General features: G+C 41.4%; 1 protein-coding gene across 1 annotated transcript in view; it reads left to right on the top strand.

Annotated features, from left to right (window-relative positions):
- The window catches only part of Ryr3 (ryanodine receptor 3), a 517,407-nt gene that overhangs the window by 401,711 nt on the left and 100,147 nt on the right, over positions 1-15,549 (top strand). The window contains exons 47-52 of the mRNA XM_058584663.1: positions 1,130-1,299; positions 3,517-3,737; positions 7,584-7,674; positions 9,276-9,416; positions 10,843-11,006; positions 13,342-13,420. Of these exons, the coding sequence (XP_058440646.1) occupies positions 1,130-1,299; positions 3,517-3,737; positions 7,584-7,674; positions 9,276-9,416; positions 10,843-11,006; positions 13,342-13,420 (866 nt within the window). The remainder of the gene's footprint in view (positions 1-1,129; positions 1,300-3,516; positions 3,738-7,583; positions 7,675-9,275; positions 9,417-10,842; positions 11,007-13,341; positions 13,421-15,549) is intronic.

Below are 15,549 nucleotides of genomic sequence, written 5' to 3'. Positions count from 1 at the left end.
GCCAAATAAGCCTGGAAAGTTCTGTAGAATACATCACACTTTTGTAACCTATTGAAGCATGGTGAGATGATAAAGCCTCTGAGAAAACATGTGGTAAAGAAAAAAAGTGTTGAATTCAGTGTTACCCAAGAAGTGTTTTTTGAGCACAAAATGTTTTTGTGTTTTTGTTTTTTAAACTGGGGATTGAACACAGGGCTTTGCAAATACAAGGCAAGCACTTTGCCACTGAGCTACATCCCAGCCCAAACACTTACAAAATAATGTTCTTTAAAACACCAAGCATATGCAAGACATCATGTCAGTCTCAGCAGCCATTCAGGCCTGAGCTGGAGGTGATCGGTGCTCAGGGCAGGAGGACCAGCAGCTGCACCCTTCCCTCCTGCCCACCCAGGGAAGAGAGTGGGCACAACACAACATTGTATTCCCAGCAAACAGACACAATCAATACTAAACAATCTCCAAAGGATAGTTTGTAGGAAAAGAATTGGGAAGTAATTATTTATGAGTATTTGTTACCTTTTATAATATAATTGACTTGTTAGTTTTTATTTTTTAGAAAAATTTTTATTTGGTACATCATAATTATACAAAATAATGGGGTTCATTGTGACATATTCATATTCGCACATTATATAATCAGTTTCGTTGCTCGGTACCTTCCCTTTTCCTCCCCTCCTCCTCCCTTGATCCCCATCCTCTACTAGTCTCCTTTCTTTTAGTGTTTTTCCTCATGAAAATCTCTTTTTTACCCCTTTTTTATCTCTGTCTTCCAGACATAAGAGAAAATATTCAACCCTTGACTTTCTGAGTCTGGCTTATTTCATTTAATATGATGTTCTCCAGTTCCATCCATTTTCCTACAAATGTCACAATTTTGTTCTTTATCATGCTTGTGTAAAACTCCATAGTGCACATATACCACCTGCTTAATAATGGCCATCCATGTTTAGGAACTGGCTCAGGGAGTTCCTGGAACTTTAACAACTGGCTCTCCCAATCCAGTGTAAGCTGGCTCCAGCACAGCATTGTGTTTTTTTCCTCCCAAAATCCTGTTATTTACTAGAACAAGTTCTATGTTGCCTTTTGAGGGTAAGATAGAAAAACAAAAATGACATTTTCTGTCTTTCAGATGGGTCAGTCAGTGAGCCTGATATGGCAGCCAACTTCTGCCCTGACCACAAGGCACCCATGGTGCTGTTCCTGGACCGTGTTTATGGCATTAAGGATCAAACTTTTCTGCTCCACTTGCTGGAGGTTGGATTTTTACCCGACTTAAGAGCCTCTGCCTCTCTAGATACAGTAAGTTGCTAAAATAAGAAAAAAAAATTAATTTTTCCCCCTTATTGCAAATTAGAAACATTAGACTTACAACCAAATATTTTCTACCTGTCACTCATTACATTGTAGTCTGCTTTAAAGGGTAAGAAAAAACTCAATTACAGTTCCTCAACCTTGGCACCATTTTCTGTATGGGGTTATCCTGCTCATTGTATGTTTAGCAGTATCCCTGGTCTCTACCCGCTAGATACCAATACCACTCCAATCCCTTCTCCCGCCCCTGCAAAAAATAATTTCATACATCATCAAACATCCTTGGGGGATAAAATCACCTTGGTTGAAAACATGGCTCTATTACTGATGGAAAAGCCTGACTTTTCCTTCTCGGCTGGAAATGCCCTTTCCACTCTCATGGTTTAGCATACTGACCATCAAGTAGAATAGGTGGAAAGCCAGCAATGTGGCAAAGGTCAGTACAAGAGGCCCAGGGCTAATGCATGTTTGGAAACCAAGGCGTAGGAAAGCAATTCAACAGTAACAGGAGACCCCGGGAGTAAAAAGACGGAGATGCCAGCTGCCAAATATCAGAACCTCATAGAAAAGCAGTGTGCCAGGAGTCCTGGGTCCAAGGAGAAAAAGCAACCTAGAGCAGCTTAATTCTGAAAAACATCTTGCTAGTTTAAGGTTGTTTTTCATCAATTATAAGTTTTCTCAAAGGCTCCACATGATGTCCAACAGAGACAGAAGTGTGTTTTTGTAGTGGGTGGTCAGCGGCAGATACTGAGGTGGATTCCCCTTGAATGGTCTACCCAAGTGATGGAAGACGGCAGGAGCTCCACTCAGGCCTGGAGATCTATATGTGGCATGGACATGAGAAATGATGTGTCCATAAGGTGTCGGGGACATATGAACCATTTGGAGAGTAAAAATAATGCATCCACTACTGTTTTTGTTTTGAACTTTTGAGTTTCTTGATTTTAAAAAAATACTTTTTTTTTTAACTTGTGAGGCCTCCCTGAGGTTCCTGATCAAAGCATTTAATTTTTTATAGACCAAGTAAACAGCAAATGCTGTTCTAGCATCTGGTATTCGATCACATGCTTTTCCAAGCACCATCTGCAACAAAAAAGGTTTTATATCAAATCAACTCCCCAACACAAAGTCCATGCATTCTCATTTGAAAGCTTTTAAGCCATTGGAATCAAAGCTCTGCTCTGACTTCCTCATTCTAACAACTCTGTCTATGAAAATGATAAATGGGAAAGATGAGCTTTATTTTCCAGCATGATTGCCAAAAGCTTCAGGAAGACAAACTTGTGATAATTAATAGGAACACCCAGAATTGTGTAAAGTTCAAAGAAAACAGCTTTTCAAATCATAAGTTACAGAAAATGTGTTACAAATATAGTGGCTGTAATAATCACAGGGAATAATGATAATATTTTATCTCTGCGAATCTCAAGGTCTCTTTTGAAGTTCTGCAGTTTTCAAAGATGGGAGTTAATCATGCTTTCGCTATATTTAGTGTCACTAAATGGGTTTTCCTTGAATTCAGCCTGTCCATCTGAATGAACAAAAGAGAACATTGTAAGCAAGAATTTTGCCAGAATCTTACAGAAAGCCCTAGATTTCTATTCCTTTTTTATACTTTTTCTTGTGCAGGGTTAAGGCTCCCTGAAGTGATGAATATGTCATTTATCAGGTGGTGAACAGCTCACAATGCTTACAAGTTAAATGATGTTGGTCAGAGTTTCACATTCTCTTTGTAAAGTTCACCAAACTGGTCAATTTGGGAGGCTGCCTGGCTTATAACCAACCATTCACTAACCTTCCAATCATAAGAGGACAATGCAAATCCCCATAAGTTGAGACAAGAGAACTAAAGTTAGAAATAATAATGTTGTAGCCTAGAAGTTGGGCCTGCAAGCCTCAAGGATGTTGGGTTAAACTGTTTGTCATCTGTTGATTTTAATAAGAGTTTAAAATTCTTCTTTGATGGAAACGGATGTTTAGAGCATCATTTGAGATCCAGCGAACTTTTGATCTTTGCTCTTCTGGGATTTTTAAATTATTCTTATTTCATTTTAAATGTAAAAGAAAAATAGGTATGTGACCAGGTAGAATGTTCACTCTGCAGCTGGGAAACATGCTTTCTCCACCTGCAGCACAGGAGGGCAGTGCACAGGGTAAGCTCTGCTGTTCTCCAGAGATTAACAAGCATGTGATCCCCTTCCCTAGGTGTCCCTCAGCACCACAGAGTCAGCGCTGGCACTGAACAGGTATATATGCTCCGCTGTGCTCCCACTCCTTACAAGATGCGCCCCTCTCTTTGCTGGGACAGAGCACTACACCTCTCTGATTGATTCCACACTGCAGACCATATACAGGCTTTCCAAGGGACGATCCCTCACCAAAGCACAGAGGGATACCATAGAAGAATGTTTGCTTGCCATTTGCAAGTGAGTACCCTCTCCTGTGTTTTTCACTTCTGTATATGAATCCATGCCAACTGCATTTAATTGTGTAATCTAAAAACTGGTGACACAGCCTGAGGAAGCTGCCAAGCCTTCCTGATCCTCCAGCCATCCCCCAGACATCTCCTCCTACAATGTGCTTGGTACCTCTATTTGCCACAGACTCTCCCTTGAAGTTCATCTTTCACTATGGAGAAGTGGAGGACACAGCTTTAGCTCATGGGGCAATGGACCAAGAGAGGAGACTGTCTTTTGAGCCTGAAGCACTCAGATTATGAACTAATTGTTTAGTTCTCAAGTAGAGCAGGTTTTTCCATCCTCTAAAGATGAAGGCTTGACACAAAGGCCAGACTAAGTGAATCAAAGTGAGCTACCTCCAGGCCTCCTAAGACTTGGAGCAAAGAGTCTCAAGTCACATTGGGAAATTAAGGGCAGTAGTTTTTACCACTGTAGAGGGCATCAGAGCCAAGCAAAAACTAAGGGTGGTCACCCCAAGTGTCTTGGGTTCTCAGACTCTACATCGAGTCTGGTTGGAGCAAAGGAAAAGGAGGTCTTTCAATAGCCGGTCTCAGCAGCATGGTCTAGGACCACCATCTGTTTTTAAGCCAGTGGTTTTCCTCCCCACTGCATATTACAGTCACCTGATGGGTTACTAAATAAATATCCTAGTATCTAAGTCATACCCAGCCCCCCAAAATCAAAGTATTTTGGGATGGATTCTAGGATTCTAGCTTTCTAAGCTCCCCAAGTGATTCTAGTATTCAGCCAAGGTTGAGAATCACTCTCTGTTGCCTGGGAGAGGGAATCAACTGGCTTCCCCTTTAGGGACCAGCACAGCATAGTCCCGATTCTTGCTGAATGAGTTGTTTCCCTAATCACAGGAAATATGACCATCCATTAGAGGCTAAGGCTATCCAGAACAAACAATTCTTCAGTTCTCTTAGGACAGCAACTGAGACAATCTCAATGAGATACCACAGTACACCTATTAGAATATGTCGCCGAACACTGGCGACACATTTGCTGGGGAGATGATGGAGCAAATGGGACTCTCATTCATTGCTGATGAGAATACAAAATGGCACAGCTTCTTGGAAGATATTTTGGCAGTTTCTTAGAATATAATCCAGTCATCATGTTCCTTGGTACTTACCCAAAGAAAACGAAAATTTCTGTCATACAAAAACCTGTACATGGATATTCACAGCAGTTTTATTCACAATTGCCAAAACTGGGAAGCAACCAAGAAGTCCTTGAGTAGATGAATGGAAAGATAAACTATAACAATGCAGATAATTGAATATCATTACTTCTTAAGTGCTAATTGCTCATTATCTGAACGATAATATAAAACATTGAGTAAATTTTACCTTACAATTACTAGAAATGAACTATCAAGCCTGAAAAGACAGGGAGGAACCTTCAGTGCATATTACTTAAGTGAAAGAAGCCAATCTGAAAAGGCTACATACTATAAGATTTCAACCATATGATGACATTCTGGAGGAAGAAAAAACAAAAAACTATGGAGATCCTAAAAAGATCAGTAGTTTCCAGAGGTTGTAAGAAAGATATGAATAGACTGAGCACAGAGGACTTTCAAGGTAGGGAAAATACTCTGTGCAGTACTAAGTTGATAGAGAGATGTCATTATGCTTTTGTCCAAACCCATAGAATTTGTAACACCAAGCGTGCATCCCAGTATAAACTATGGGCTTGGACAATAGTGACATGTTAATATGGGTTCATCAACTGTAACAAATGTCCCATGCTTGCGGGGTGGGTGCTGATAATGAAAGAGGCTATGCATGTGGGGGGAAGGAAAATGTAGGAACTCTCTGCATCTTTCTCTTAATTTTTCTGTAAATCTTAAACCACCCTTAAAATAAAGCTTAAAATATTTTTCAGAAGGGCAGTCTCACATGTTTCAAATATAGCAATGGTCTCTATATTTAAGATGCTTTATTAAGATTAAACTATATCTACTGCTTTTGTTTCTTCTAAAGCCCACAGTCTTCCGCTATCTCTGAGAATGAACTGGGTCTCTACACAGTACTATTTCCCTGGGTGGGGAGTGGAGGGTGGGAAGGTGGCTTAGGCCCAAGCTTCAAAAGGGGGTTTCTCCCTGAGATCCCCTTCTAAAATCAGATCCTATACTCTGATTATCTCATCCATTCCAAGATTACCATAGCAACTGATAGAGAATTGAGTTATTTGCAATATTTTTGGGTCTTGCAAGAGACACATAGCTTGGTAGACACACGGATATACTGATAAACCTCTAGGAATCATAGGATACTAGGTTTTCCACTTTGCCATTTCAAAAGGAAGAATAATGGCCCATTCCTTGTTTATGGTGGCAAAGTGACTAAATAATGAGTTTTCACAAGAAGAAATAGTCCTGTCAGTACCAGTTCTGCATGGAGAGCTTCAGATCTAGATCTGAAGCGTCTTAGGAACCTCATCAAGCAAGAAGCCCCGCTTCCCAGCACTGCTGGCTCTTTGTTACAGTGCCATGTTGAGGTGACTTATTTGAATGCAGATATTTTCAAAGAAACCAGATTTGTGGGAGAATTTCTTTTTTTTTTTTTTTTTTTGCATCAAACAAAAACTCCAGCTCACCAGCCCTATTACTCTACACTTAGGGTCTGGCACAATTCTGTTATTCCCACATGAGCTCTAGATAAAACAGACAAACTGATACTTAACTTGCCTTTTATTGTTTATTCTTAATAAGTCAGGAATCAGTAGGGCTACAGATAGATTATGTTCTTGGTTTTATTCTACTTAGTCAATCTTAGGTGCTAATTGCTCAATATTTGAACGATAATGTGAAACAGAATAATTTTACCTTATAATCACTAGAAACAGGGCTGCATACTTGGAGGTAGGTATTCTCATCCCAGGGCTTTGATCACAGGGCCAGCTCTAAGAGAGGTAGGGAAACAAATATAGTTTTGTTTTCCACCTTGTTGTAGGTACTTGAAGGATTTCTTCCCTCAGGACATGCCCTTAACATCAAAGTTATTAGCCCTGTCTCCATAGCTCCTTAGGTATTGCAGGAAGGAATCCAGAGACTCATGAATTGATCCCAAGTAGCAAATTTGTGTGTGTTTGTGTGTGCGCGCGCGCCCATACATGGGCGCAAATGTGTGTACACATGCATACATGCACCTTTTCTGGAAAAAATCCTTAGGTTCCACTGGGTTTTAAGTGTCAGCAACCTAAAAAATAAAAGCTGATCAATGTTGCTTATTTCTCCTTTGTCTACCTCAGAATTTACTTGTCCAAATACCACAGCCATGAACTCTGTAATTTGATACATTATTCTTTAATTAACTACTATTTGCCTTTTAAGGAGTTGTTTTGAGAACAAAGCCTCAAAATTGCCTGGATCAGTTTGTAACCAGGAGACCTGAAGTCTCTTTCAAGTCACACCAGTAGGTGGCCTCAGATTCCACCTGTGCAGCTTGGTCAGCTCTAGCTTCTCCCCTTACAGAATTCAAAAGGCTGTGAGATCAACTGCGCCTTCCTTCTCTTAAGTTCTTTGCTCATAGTCACTGCATAGAATAACCGTCACATGGAGACTGAAATTTAACCTTAGGTATCCCAATTCATTAGCACAAGTCCCTCTTTCTGAACATTAACTGTACTCAATTTTTAAAGGACTTTGTCATCCACTGTTCTTTACCCAAGTTCTTGTATTTAGGGGCTGATTATTTTGAGGCTAAGCCCTAATGCGTGCTTACCGTGGAGTGCTTCTTTGGTGCTGCTTCTTCCTGATTTGTTTTATGTTGTCCTGTCTTCCTGTTTTCTTCCTCCTTGCTGCAGTCACTTGAGGCCTTCCATGCTGCAGCAGCTCCTGCGGCGGCTGGTGTTCGATGTGCCACAACTCAATGAATACTGCAAAATGCCTCTTAAGGTAAATACCTCTAAGTGCAGTTCATGGCTCTGGAAGTTTATCCATATGCCTTGATGTCATCACAATGCGGGGAGCAAGGTACACACAAATATGGGTTTTATACCTTCAAGTGGCTGGTTAGCTAATAGTATGCAATCCACAAAATCAAACCCCTTTCCTGAATGTTCAGGATCAAGAGAGTAGATTTGTTATGTTCATTAACTATTCCAATTTTCTTTAATTGCTTTCTACTGGCTACCTATTTTTTAGCATGGTTGCTAAGGGGATGTGGATTTTGTGTTTTCCTGATCTGGTTGGTTTTTCAGAATATTTTCATTTTCAAAAAGCTTTGACCGTCCCTGTGTTTTTTCATTTAAAGGAACTGAAATGTCCCTTTTGCATACTCGTTTTGTGCTTTTTTCCTTTGTAACAAATTTTTTTTTTATTTACTTTTTTTTTCCTATTTCTTTATCGATGAAAAGAGCCCAGAGCCATCTTGTTATTCGTTGACTCATTCCTGATTTTCTTTAAACTATTTTATCATAGCACCAGGAGCATCTGGGCCTGAGTGGTGCCAGAATCAGCCGCCCACCCAGGAGAGCAGTGTTTTTGTCTTTCGTGCCAAGACTCTACCATACTTGTCCGTCCAAAAGTGTCAGCAGTAAACAGCCACACCTGAAAACCCTGCCTAATGATCTTAATAGAACTTTTCCTTCTTTTCAGAAATAGCCTAAGCAAGGATTTCAGGAAGGATTTTATTGGGATAACCAGAATTCCCTGAAATTTTTATTTCAATCCTATCTCCATGCCAGGCATACATTTTGTATGACTGCAGAGATTCCCCAGTCCTCTAAAGCTAATTCTCTCTAACCCTAACAGTCCTGTTTTAATCCCCTAAAGTATTTTAACTGAAAACCATGGTTGGCACAGCTTAACTTAGCATTGTTTCCTCTCCAGGGCTCTGTTAGCAGCTGGATGTTAGCTCCTAAGAGGCATTGATCCACTCAATAAGCTCATGTTTAGATCTCACACCCAGGTGTGGGGAAGAGGCTGGGAAGGAGTCAGTACTAGTGTTCTGTCCCCTACTGGCCAGATGTGAAAGTGCAATAGTATCCCTGGGCCGCTGGAGGGTGGGGAAAGGCACAGAAACCACCAGTAGGAATGAATGCAGAGGAAATTTTTAGACCTATAAATTTCTGTCCACTGTCCCCTCCCCATACAAGCATATCCTCCAGGATCTTCCAGAATTATAAGCAAAGGTCTTGAGAAGCTCTTACCAAACCTGACTGGCTGGAAAAGCACAGTAACTGTTTTCAGAAGGCAATGTTTTCTCACTTGAAGTAGAAACGGTTCCTCTTCCTTTTCTAGTAACTGCTAGGGGCACATTAGGAGGCATGAGAATTAATCAGGCAGATTGGCACAGGCTAGAGCTCATTAGGCACAAGAGCAGACCTTTCCCAGCGGGATTTCAAGGGCCTCTTTGTAGACAGCCCCGCTGTTTCCGATGTTGGTTTCATTCTCATGATCTCTGCATACAATTTTATTCTCCCCTGCATGTTTTTGATGCCTGTGGATTTGCTCTACCCCACCCCACTGGTGCAATCCTGTTCTCAACCTCCCAGCTTCTGACGAATCACTATGAGCAATGCTGGAAGTATTACTGTCTGCCTTCAGGATGGGGGAGCTACGGGCTGGCTGTGGAGGAAGAACTGCACCTCACAGAGAAGCTCTTCTGGGGGATTTTTGACTCCCTTTCCCACAAGGTAATGGCAGTGCTTCCTGAACAAAAAGAGAGGACCTCAATGACCCAGGCACCCAGAAATAGTAGTAACTAGCATCTGGTTAGCTTTACCAGTTTAGAATTGTGCTAAGTACTTCACATGTATTCCACAATCATCCTTACCCTGATTCTCTGAAATAGGAACTACCACAATCCTCATTTTACAGGATGGAAAAAAGTCTAAGAGGTCAAAAAACTGGCTAGACTCACAAAGCTAATAGAATGGAGAGCAACCACTAGAGTAAATTTTATATATATATATATATAATTTTAGTTCCAGTCTTGATGACTTACCTCCCATTCTTTTCCTTCTGACCTGGTGTGGCTCCTGATCAACAGCCTTCACCAAGACCAAGTCAAAAGGAAAAACCCTGACGTTTTCCCTAGTGTTGGGCCATGGGATGTGTCAGGAGACCTGGAAGCATTCTGGGGAGGGCTTCACAGACACTCATGTGAGAAGAAAGTTGAGTGGGAACTCAGAGACTCAGTGCCAAGCCTCATGGGTCAGTCTGATTGAAATACAAATGATTCTCAGACCTTGCTCCACTTCCCAATGTATTTAGAATTGTGAGGTCACCCACTTTAAAAGTAGAAAATGAGTAGATCTGGTTTTTGTAGAGAAGTCTAGATGGAGCATATAGCTTGTCCACCTGTGGGTAAATTAATTTTCTTTGCTTCTGGATGGATTCCTTTGGTTCATGTATGAACAGATCAAAAGCCACTTCTAAGTCCTTATTATTTCATAAGAATTCATTCTTGACTGATTCAGGAGAGAATGGACTTGACATTGAGTGGACTGCTGATGATATTCACATATGACCCACATCAGCTGCCACAGAGCCTGGCAAAGCTGACTGTGCCCTCTCCTGTCTTAGATTAGGATAGTTTCTATAGCCATTCTTGGTGAACAAGTTTATAGACTTTTCTGTCCTCATGAGAACTGTGTTAACCTTTAGATAGTCTTGGGATTTGTTTTGTTTTTTGTACAAGGAGTTGAACCAAGGGGTGTTCTACTACGAAGATAAACCCCCAGACCTTTTTTTTTTTTTTTTTTTTTTGGCTAAGGCTGGCCTGGAACTGAGATCCTCCTGCTGCTTCAGTCTCTCAAGTGTCTGCAACAGTTGTGCACCACTATGTCCAGCTTAGATATTCTTGAAATATCTATAGATGCATCTATAAATAAATATCTAACTATTTCTCAATTTAAAGTACATGGTGGCTTCAGGGCTTTATAGATGGTCATCTTGTCCTCCAAGAATGTCAGTTTTCACCAGAAAGTACTGCAGGAGTTATGTGTTCTGTATTTTGGTCAATCTGGACAAATGCGTGCAATTTTTCTTTTCCCTTGATAAGTGAATGGTCCTGCCTGGCAGTTTATCTACTAAGGTGGTCTCTGTTTTTCCTTGCAGAAATATGACCCAGATCTTTTCCGAATGGCCCTGCCTTGTCTCAGTGCTATTGCTGGGGCCTTGCCACCAGACTATCTTGATACCAGAATCACAGCCACATTGGAGAAACAAGTTTCGGTGGATGCAGATGGCAATTTTGATCCCAAACCTATCAACACAATGAAGTGAGTCCACAGTCCTCTCTACACGGGTTCTATATTTTGTCCAGTAGCCAGTATTTTTCTTTCAGAATATAGCAAGACATTTCAGTATCCCCTCTTTCCCTCCTGCCAATACTGCTCATCATTTCCTTTGATGCTTCCAGTCACAACAGGCACAAGGTTTAATCCAGCCATATCTGATTAAATACCATATCATTATATCCTGGGCTTTTTTTGGGGGGAGTGGTTTATTATAAGAAATAGATACATCCATAAATAAATGTCACCTGAGGCATGGAGAGAATCACCCTGACAAATGATGCAATTAACTTATTAATGAGTTTTTTGACAAAGTCTTTGTTCTCTGTGAACTAGACCTGTAAATTTTTAATTGCATCACCCATCAAAACAACATAAATAACACTCAGCTGAACTCTGATGGGGCCTCAGTTGTGATGGCAGAACGGTTGGGGTCCCTTATATGAGAGGTTGGACTTGCTCTTTGCCTCATGAAGGGATGCTAGAATTTTGGGATGAGCCTGAAAAAGCAACTTTTCATTTCTTTCAGAATTGTTTTTTTTTTAATATTTATTTTTTAGTTGTAGTTGGACACAATACCTTTATTTTATTGTATGTGGTGCTGAGAATCAAACCCAGGGCCTCGCACGTGCTAGGTGAGCACTCTCTACCGCTGAGCCACAACTCCAGCCCCATCTTTCAGAATTCTTCACTAATGTTCATTAGGCCATGGAAGTGTGTTTATCTTTTTTGGCAAAATATTCTCAATTTTGGCTTGTTGTACTTCCTCCCCAGTTAAGATATGTGTTATGGGGCATACTGTCTTCATTTGCGGGTGAATTGTAAATGAAGAACTCCAAAACTGCCTGAGCAGGGAACATAAGATTTGTCCCCTGGGACTTGTATTTGTGGCAGTAGTTTTCAAAGAAAACCTAACCCTTCCCAGAAGGCTGTCAGTTTTGATAACATAAAACCCATCTTTGGGAAAATTAAGTACACATTCAATTGGACAGAGCCTTGAGCTGAGGGGATGCTGGGAAAAAGAATTGACCACTTCAAGGAAGAGGTGAAGGGTATGGTAAAACTTCAAGCCAGAGAGAAAAGAAATAGGTGTTGGTTTTAAAGAACTTCGTCCTATGAAGATGTAAGCTGCCAAAGGATGATAAAGTAAGTGGTATAATAACTTGGATGTTCTTATAAATATTATAAAATAACATCACACTCTAGCAATTATGTGCGAATGATGAGTGGGTCCTTAATATTTTGATTCATTCAAATATACCTTGGGGGCTAGGGTTGTAGCTCAGTGGCAGAGCACTTGCCTAGCATGTATGAGGTACTGGGTTAAAAATCTTAGCACCACATATAAACAAATAAATAAAATAAAGGTTCATCAACAATTTAAAAAATTTTTAAAAATTTGCAATCATTGTGCATTGCTGGTAAGAATAAAAATGATATAAATACACACACACACACACACACACACACACCTTGGACATCAGTATGATTCTTTAATTCTTTAAGGAATAGGGACTGACTCTGGCTAAAATAAAAGACCTTATTACCAGGACACTGGTCATTATCAAAACCTAGTGGAAGGCTGACTAAGACCCCAGCAAAGCCTACCATCAGGGCACAGAGACCAAATAGACAACCTTTGGCTATCCCCATTGCATGAATCACCTTGAAGAGTTTTCTACCCTTGTCTCACTCAACTCAAGATTCAAATTCTGGGGGGAGTGAGTGTGATTTGCCTAGTCATGTTCCTGTCCTGTATGGCAGTTCATATAAAACTGCATGTATTGCCAGAAGACTACACAACGCCAAGGACACTGAGGTGCTATTACCAACAGAAGGGATGAGAGCTGCTGGGCGAACAGAAAGAACAGGTGTCTACAATACTTCCAAAATTCTAATAGTGATGAGTCACTGAATCCAAAAAGGTAGACAACCACTACTTTGTAACATATGGTCCTCTAGCTCTGCATTTCTGCCATTCCTACGTTCTCACTGTCTAACCTGGGCAGGTCTGGCCCTGGCTCCCAAGTGGCTCTTTGGGAGACAGGAGAACCCAGAGCAGCTGGAGGGGGCCACCTGTGCAGCCAGAGGCTTCTTCAGAGAAATCCTGTGATTAGACCTGAGGGTGTATGTGGCCTAATCCTGGCCCGCCTCTCCTTCTGCTCAGTGATGCAGCTGTATAGAGAGTCACATCAGCTTTGAGATTATCGGATTGATCACATCCAAATTCTGCCAGCTGATTTCTAATTCTGCCTATCCTCTACCATGTCTGGATAAAGTGCCTGGGGAGGTTGTAAATTTTTTTCCTCTCATTTCACAGTTTTTCCTTGCCTGAGAAATTGGAATACATCGTCACCAAGTATGCTGAACATTCACATGATAAATGGGCCTGTGACAAGGTAGGGATTATCATCCAATTGACAATTGTCAGCGAGAAAAAACAGCCCAAGAACATTAAAGGGTCCATTCCTGGAAATCTGCCTAATTTGTCTAAGTGACAGACTCTCCATGCCAAGAGCATTCATTATTTCTGAGCAGCAATTCCCAGAGTTGGTAGAGGTTGGAGAAATAGGCAGTGACAGCTGCTTTGCTGCTTTTGTATTTCTCAAGAAAATGATCAATTCTGAAAGTGTTAACTTCTCTCTCAGCATTGCATTCCCTAGAGTTTGTACTCAAGCACGTGCTTGTATATGTTTGACATAAATGCTTAATAGGGTGGAGAGCCCTTTATTTAATGTTTTCCTTGAATGAAGCACTGGAAAGGGGAAATGGAATTGAAAGTCTTACCCTTTCATTTTGCTGGGAAGCTGGATTTTATTCCAGGAAGGACACACAAGCATCTTCCTATGGTAGATGCACTAGAACTTCCAGACACTCCCTTATTAATAAGCCTGTCCATCTGGTGTTTAAAATTCCTCACCACATGAGGTCAGGCTGCTTAATAAGTTTAATTGCTATGTCAGCCCTTTAATGCTGGCAGACAACGTAGGAAGACTGTGCCAAAGACATCCAGGATTTCTGTGGGCAGCCAGTGAAGGATTGGGGTCATTGCTCAGCTGCAGCTTACAGCTTGGAACAGTGAACTCCTCCACAGCAAATCCACAGAAACCATCTCCACATAGTAGGCTCACAGGAACCCTTTAACCACCAGCCCAGCCTCTGTATGAATTTGGCCTCAGCTCTCATTCTGTCGTGAGTTCTTATGTGGGGCTGATAATAACAACATTCACTGAACTGTAGAATGGGCTGGTACCTTAGGATTGTAGAGCAGGGGTTGCCAAACCTTTTCTGCAAAGGGCCAAATAATAAACATTTCAGGCTTTGTGAGCCAGTCTCTGTGGCAACTTCTTGTTTCTGCTACTGTAGCAAAGAGTAGCTGTAGACAAAACACAAACAAAACAGGGGGCCTGTGTTCCAATAAAACTTTATTTGAAAACAAAGCAGGTGTTCAGCTGGATTTGGCCCAAGGGCTATGGATTGCTGACCCCAGCTCTAGAGTGTCTGGATTTTCTAAGCATCTTTTACATATAGCCATTTGGCCAGTTCATGAGTCCATAGCAATAGTTTATCCATTACTAAACTGTGTGGATTTTACCTCCTGAATCTCTCTGGAATTTGTGTATCTCCCTCTGGCCCTATGCCATGACTTAGTCCAAGCTGCCATAATCTGATTCCCAGACCATTGTGATAACCTTCTTACTGGACTCCCAGCATGCATTTCCTCCTCCCTGTTCTTCACACTGAAAGCAAGTGATAGCTTCAGTATGCATGTTGGCTCACAGGCTACCACCACTCCTCCTGGTCAAACTTTTTTCCCTATTAAAATCCTTTAGCGGCTTCTAATCCTTCTTGACATAAAGGTCAAAATTCTTAATATGGCCTGGTAGGCATTGCCCCATCTCCTCATCTCTTGTTTAATCTCAGCCACATCCCCTTCTTTCAGTGTCTGTCTCTTCCTCTGTATCTGTGTGCATGTGTGCACACATCTCTTCCCTCCCTCTCTCTTCCTCCCTCCCTCTCTCTCCCCCTCCACTTCCACTCTCTCTCTCTCCCCCCCACTCTCACCCTCCCTCCCTCTCTTTTCCCCCCCACAGTCCCTCCCTCTCTCTGCCCCCCCACTCCCATCCTCCCTCCCTCTCTATCCCCCCTACTCCCTCCCTCTCTCTGTATCTCTCTCTCTCACACACACACACACACACACACACACAAAAAAAAGTGTCCCTGAAACCCTCCTCAGTCTCAACTAGACACACACATGCACACACTATTTTCCAGCTCATCCTGCAAATTTCAATCCAACCATGAATTCCTATGATGATACTGTTCCAGATTTGTCAGATACAGGCCCTCTTAATTCCTTCCTTCATGGTATTTAATAGCGCTCTGTGTGTGTGTGTGTGTGTATGTGGTGTGTGTGTTATCAGTTATACTTTTACTAGTGTGGTTATTTGATTGATCTCTCTGACACCATACTCCAACCTCCATGAGAGCAAGGATACATGTTTTCTCGCCATTGCCAGGAGGTGAG

Source organism: Marmota monax, unplaced genomic scaffold (genome assembly GCF_021218885.2).
Source record: "Marmota monax isolate L192 unplaced genomic scaffold, Marmota_monax_Labrador192_F-V1.1 WCK01_AAM20220418_F8-fsc00001, whole genome shotgun sequence".
NCBI lineage: Eukaryota > Metazoa > Chordata > Mammalia > Rodentia > Sciuridae > Marmota > Marmota monax.
This window is presented reverse-complemented; position numbering and strand designations above follow the sequence as displayed.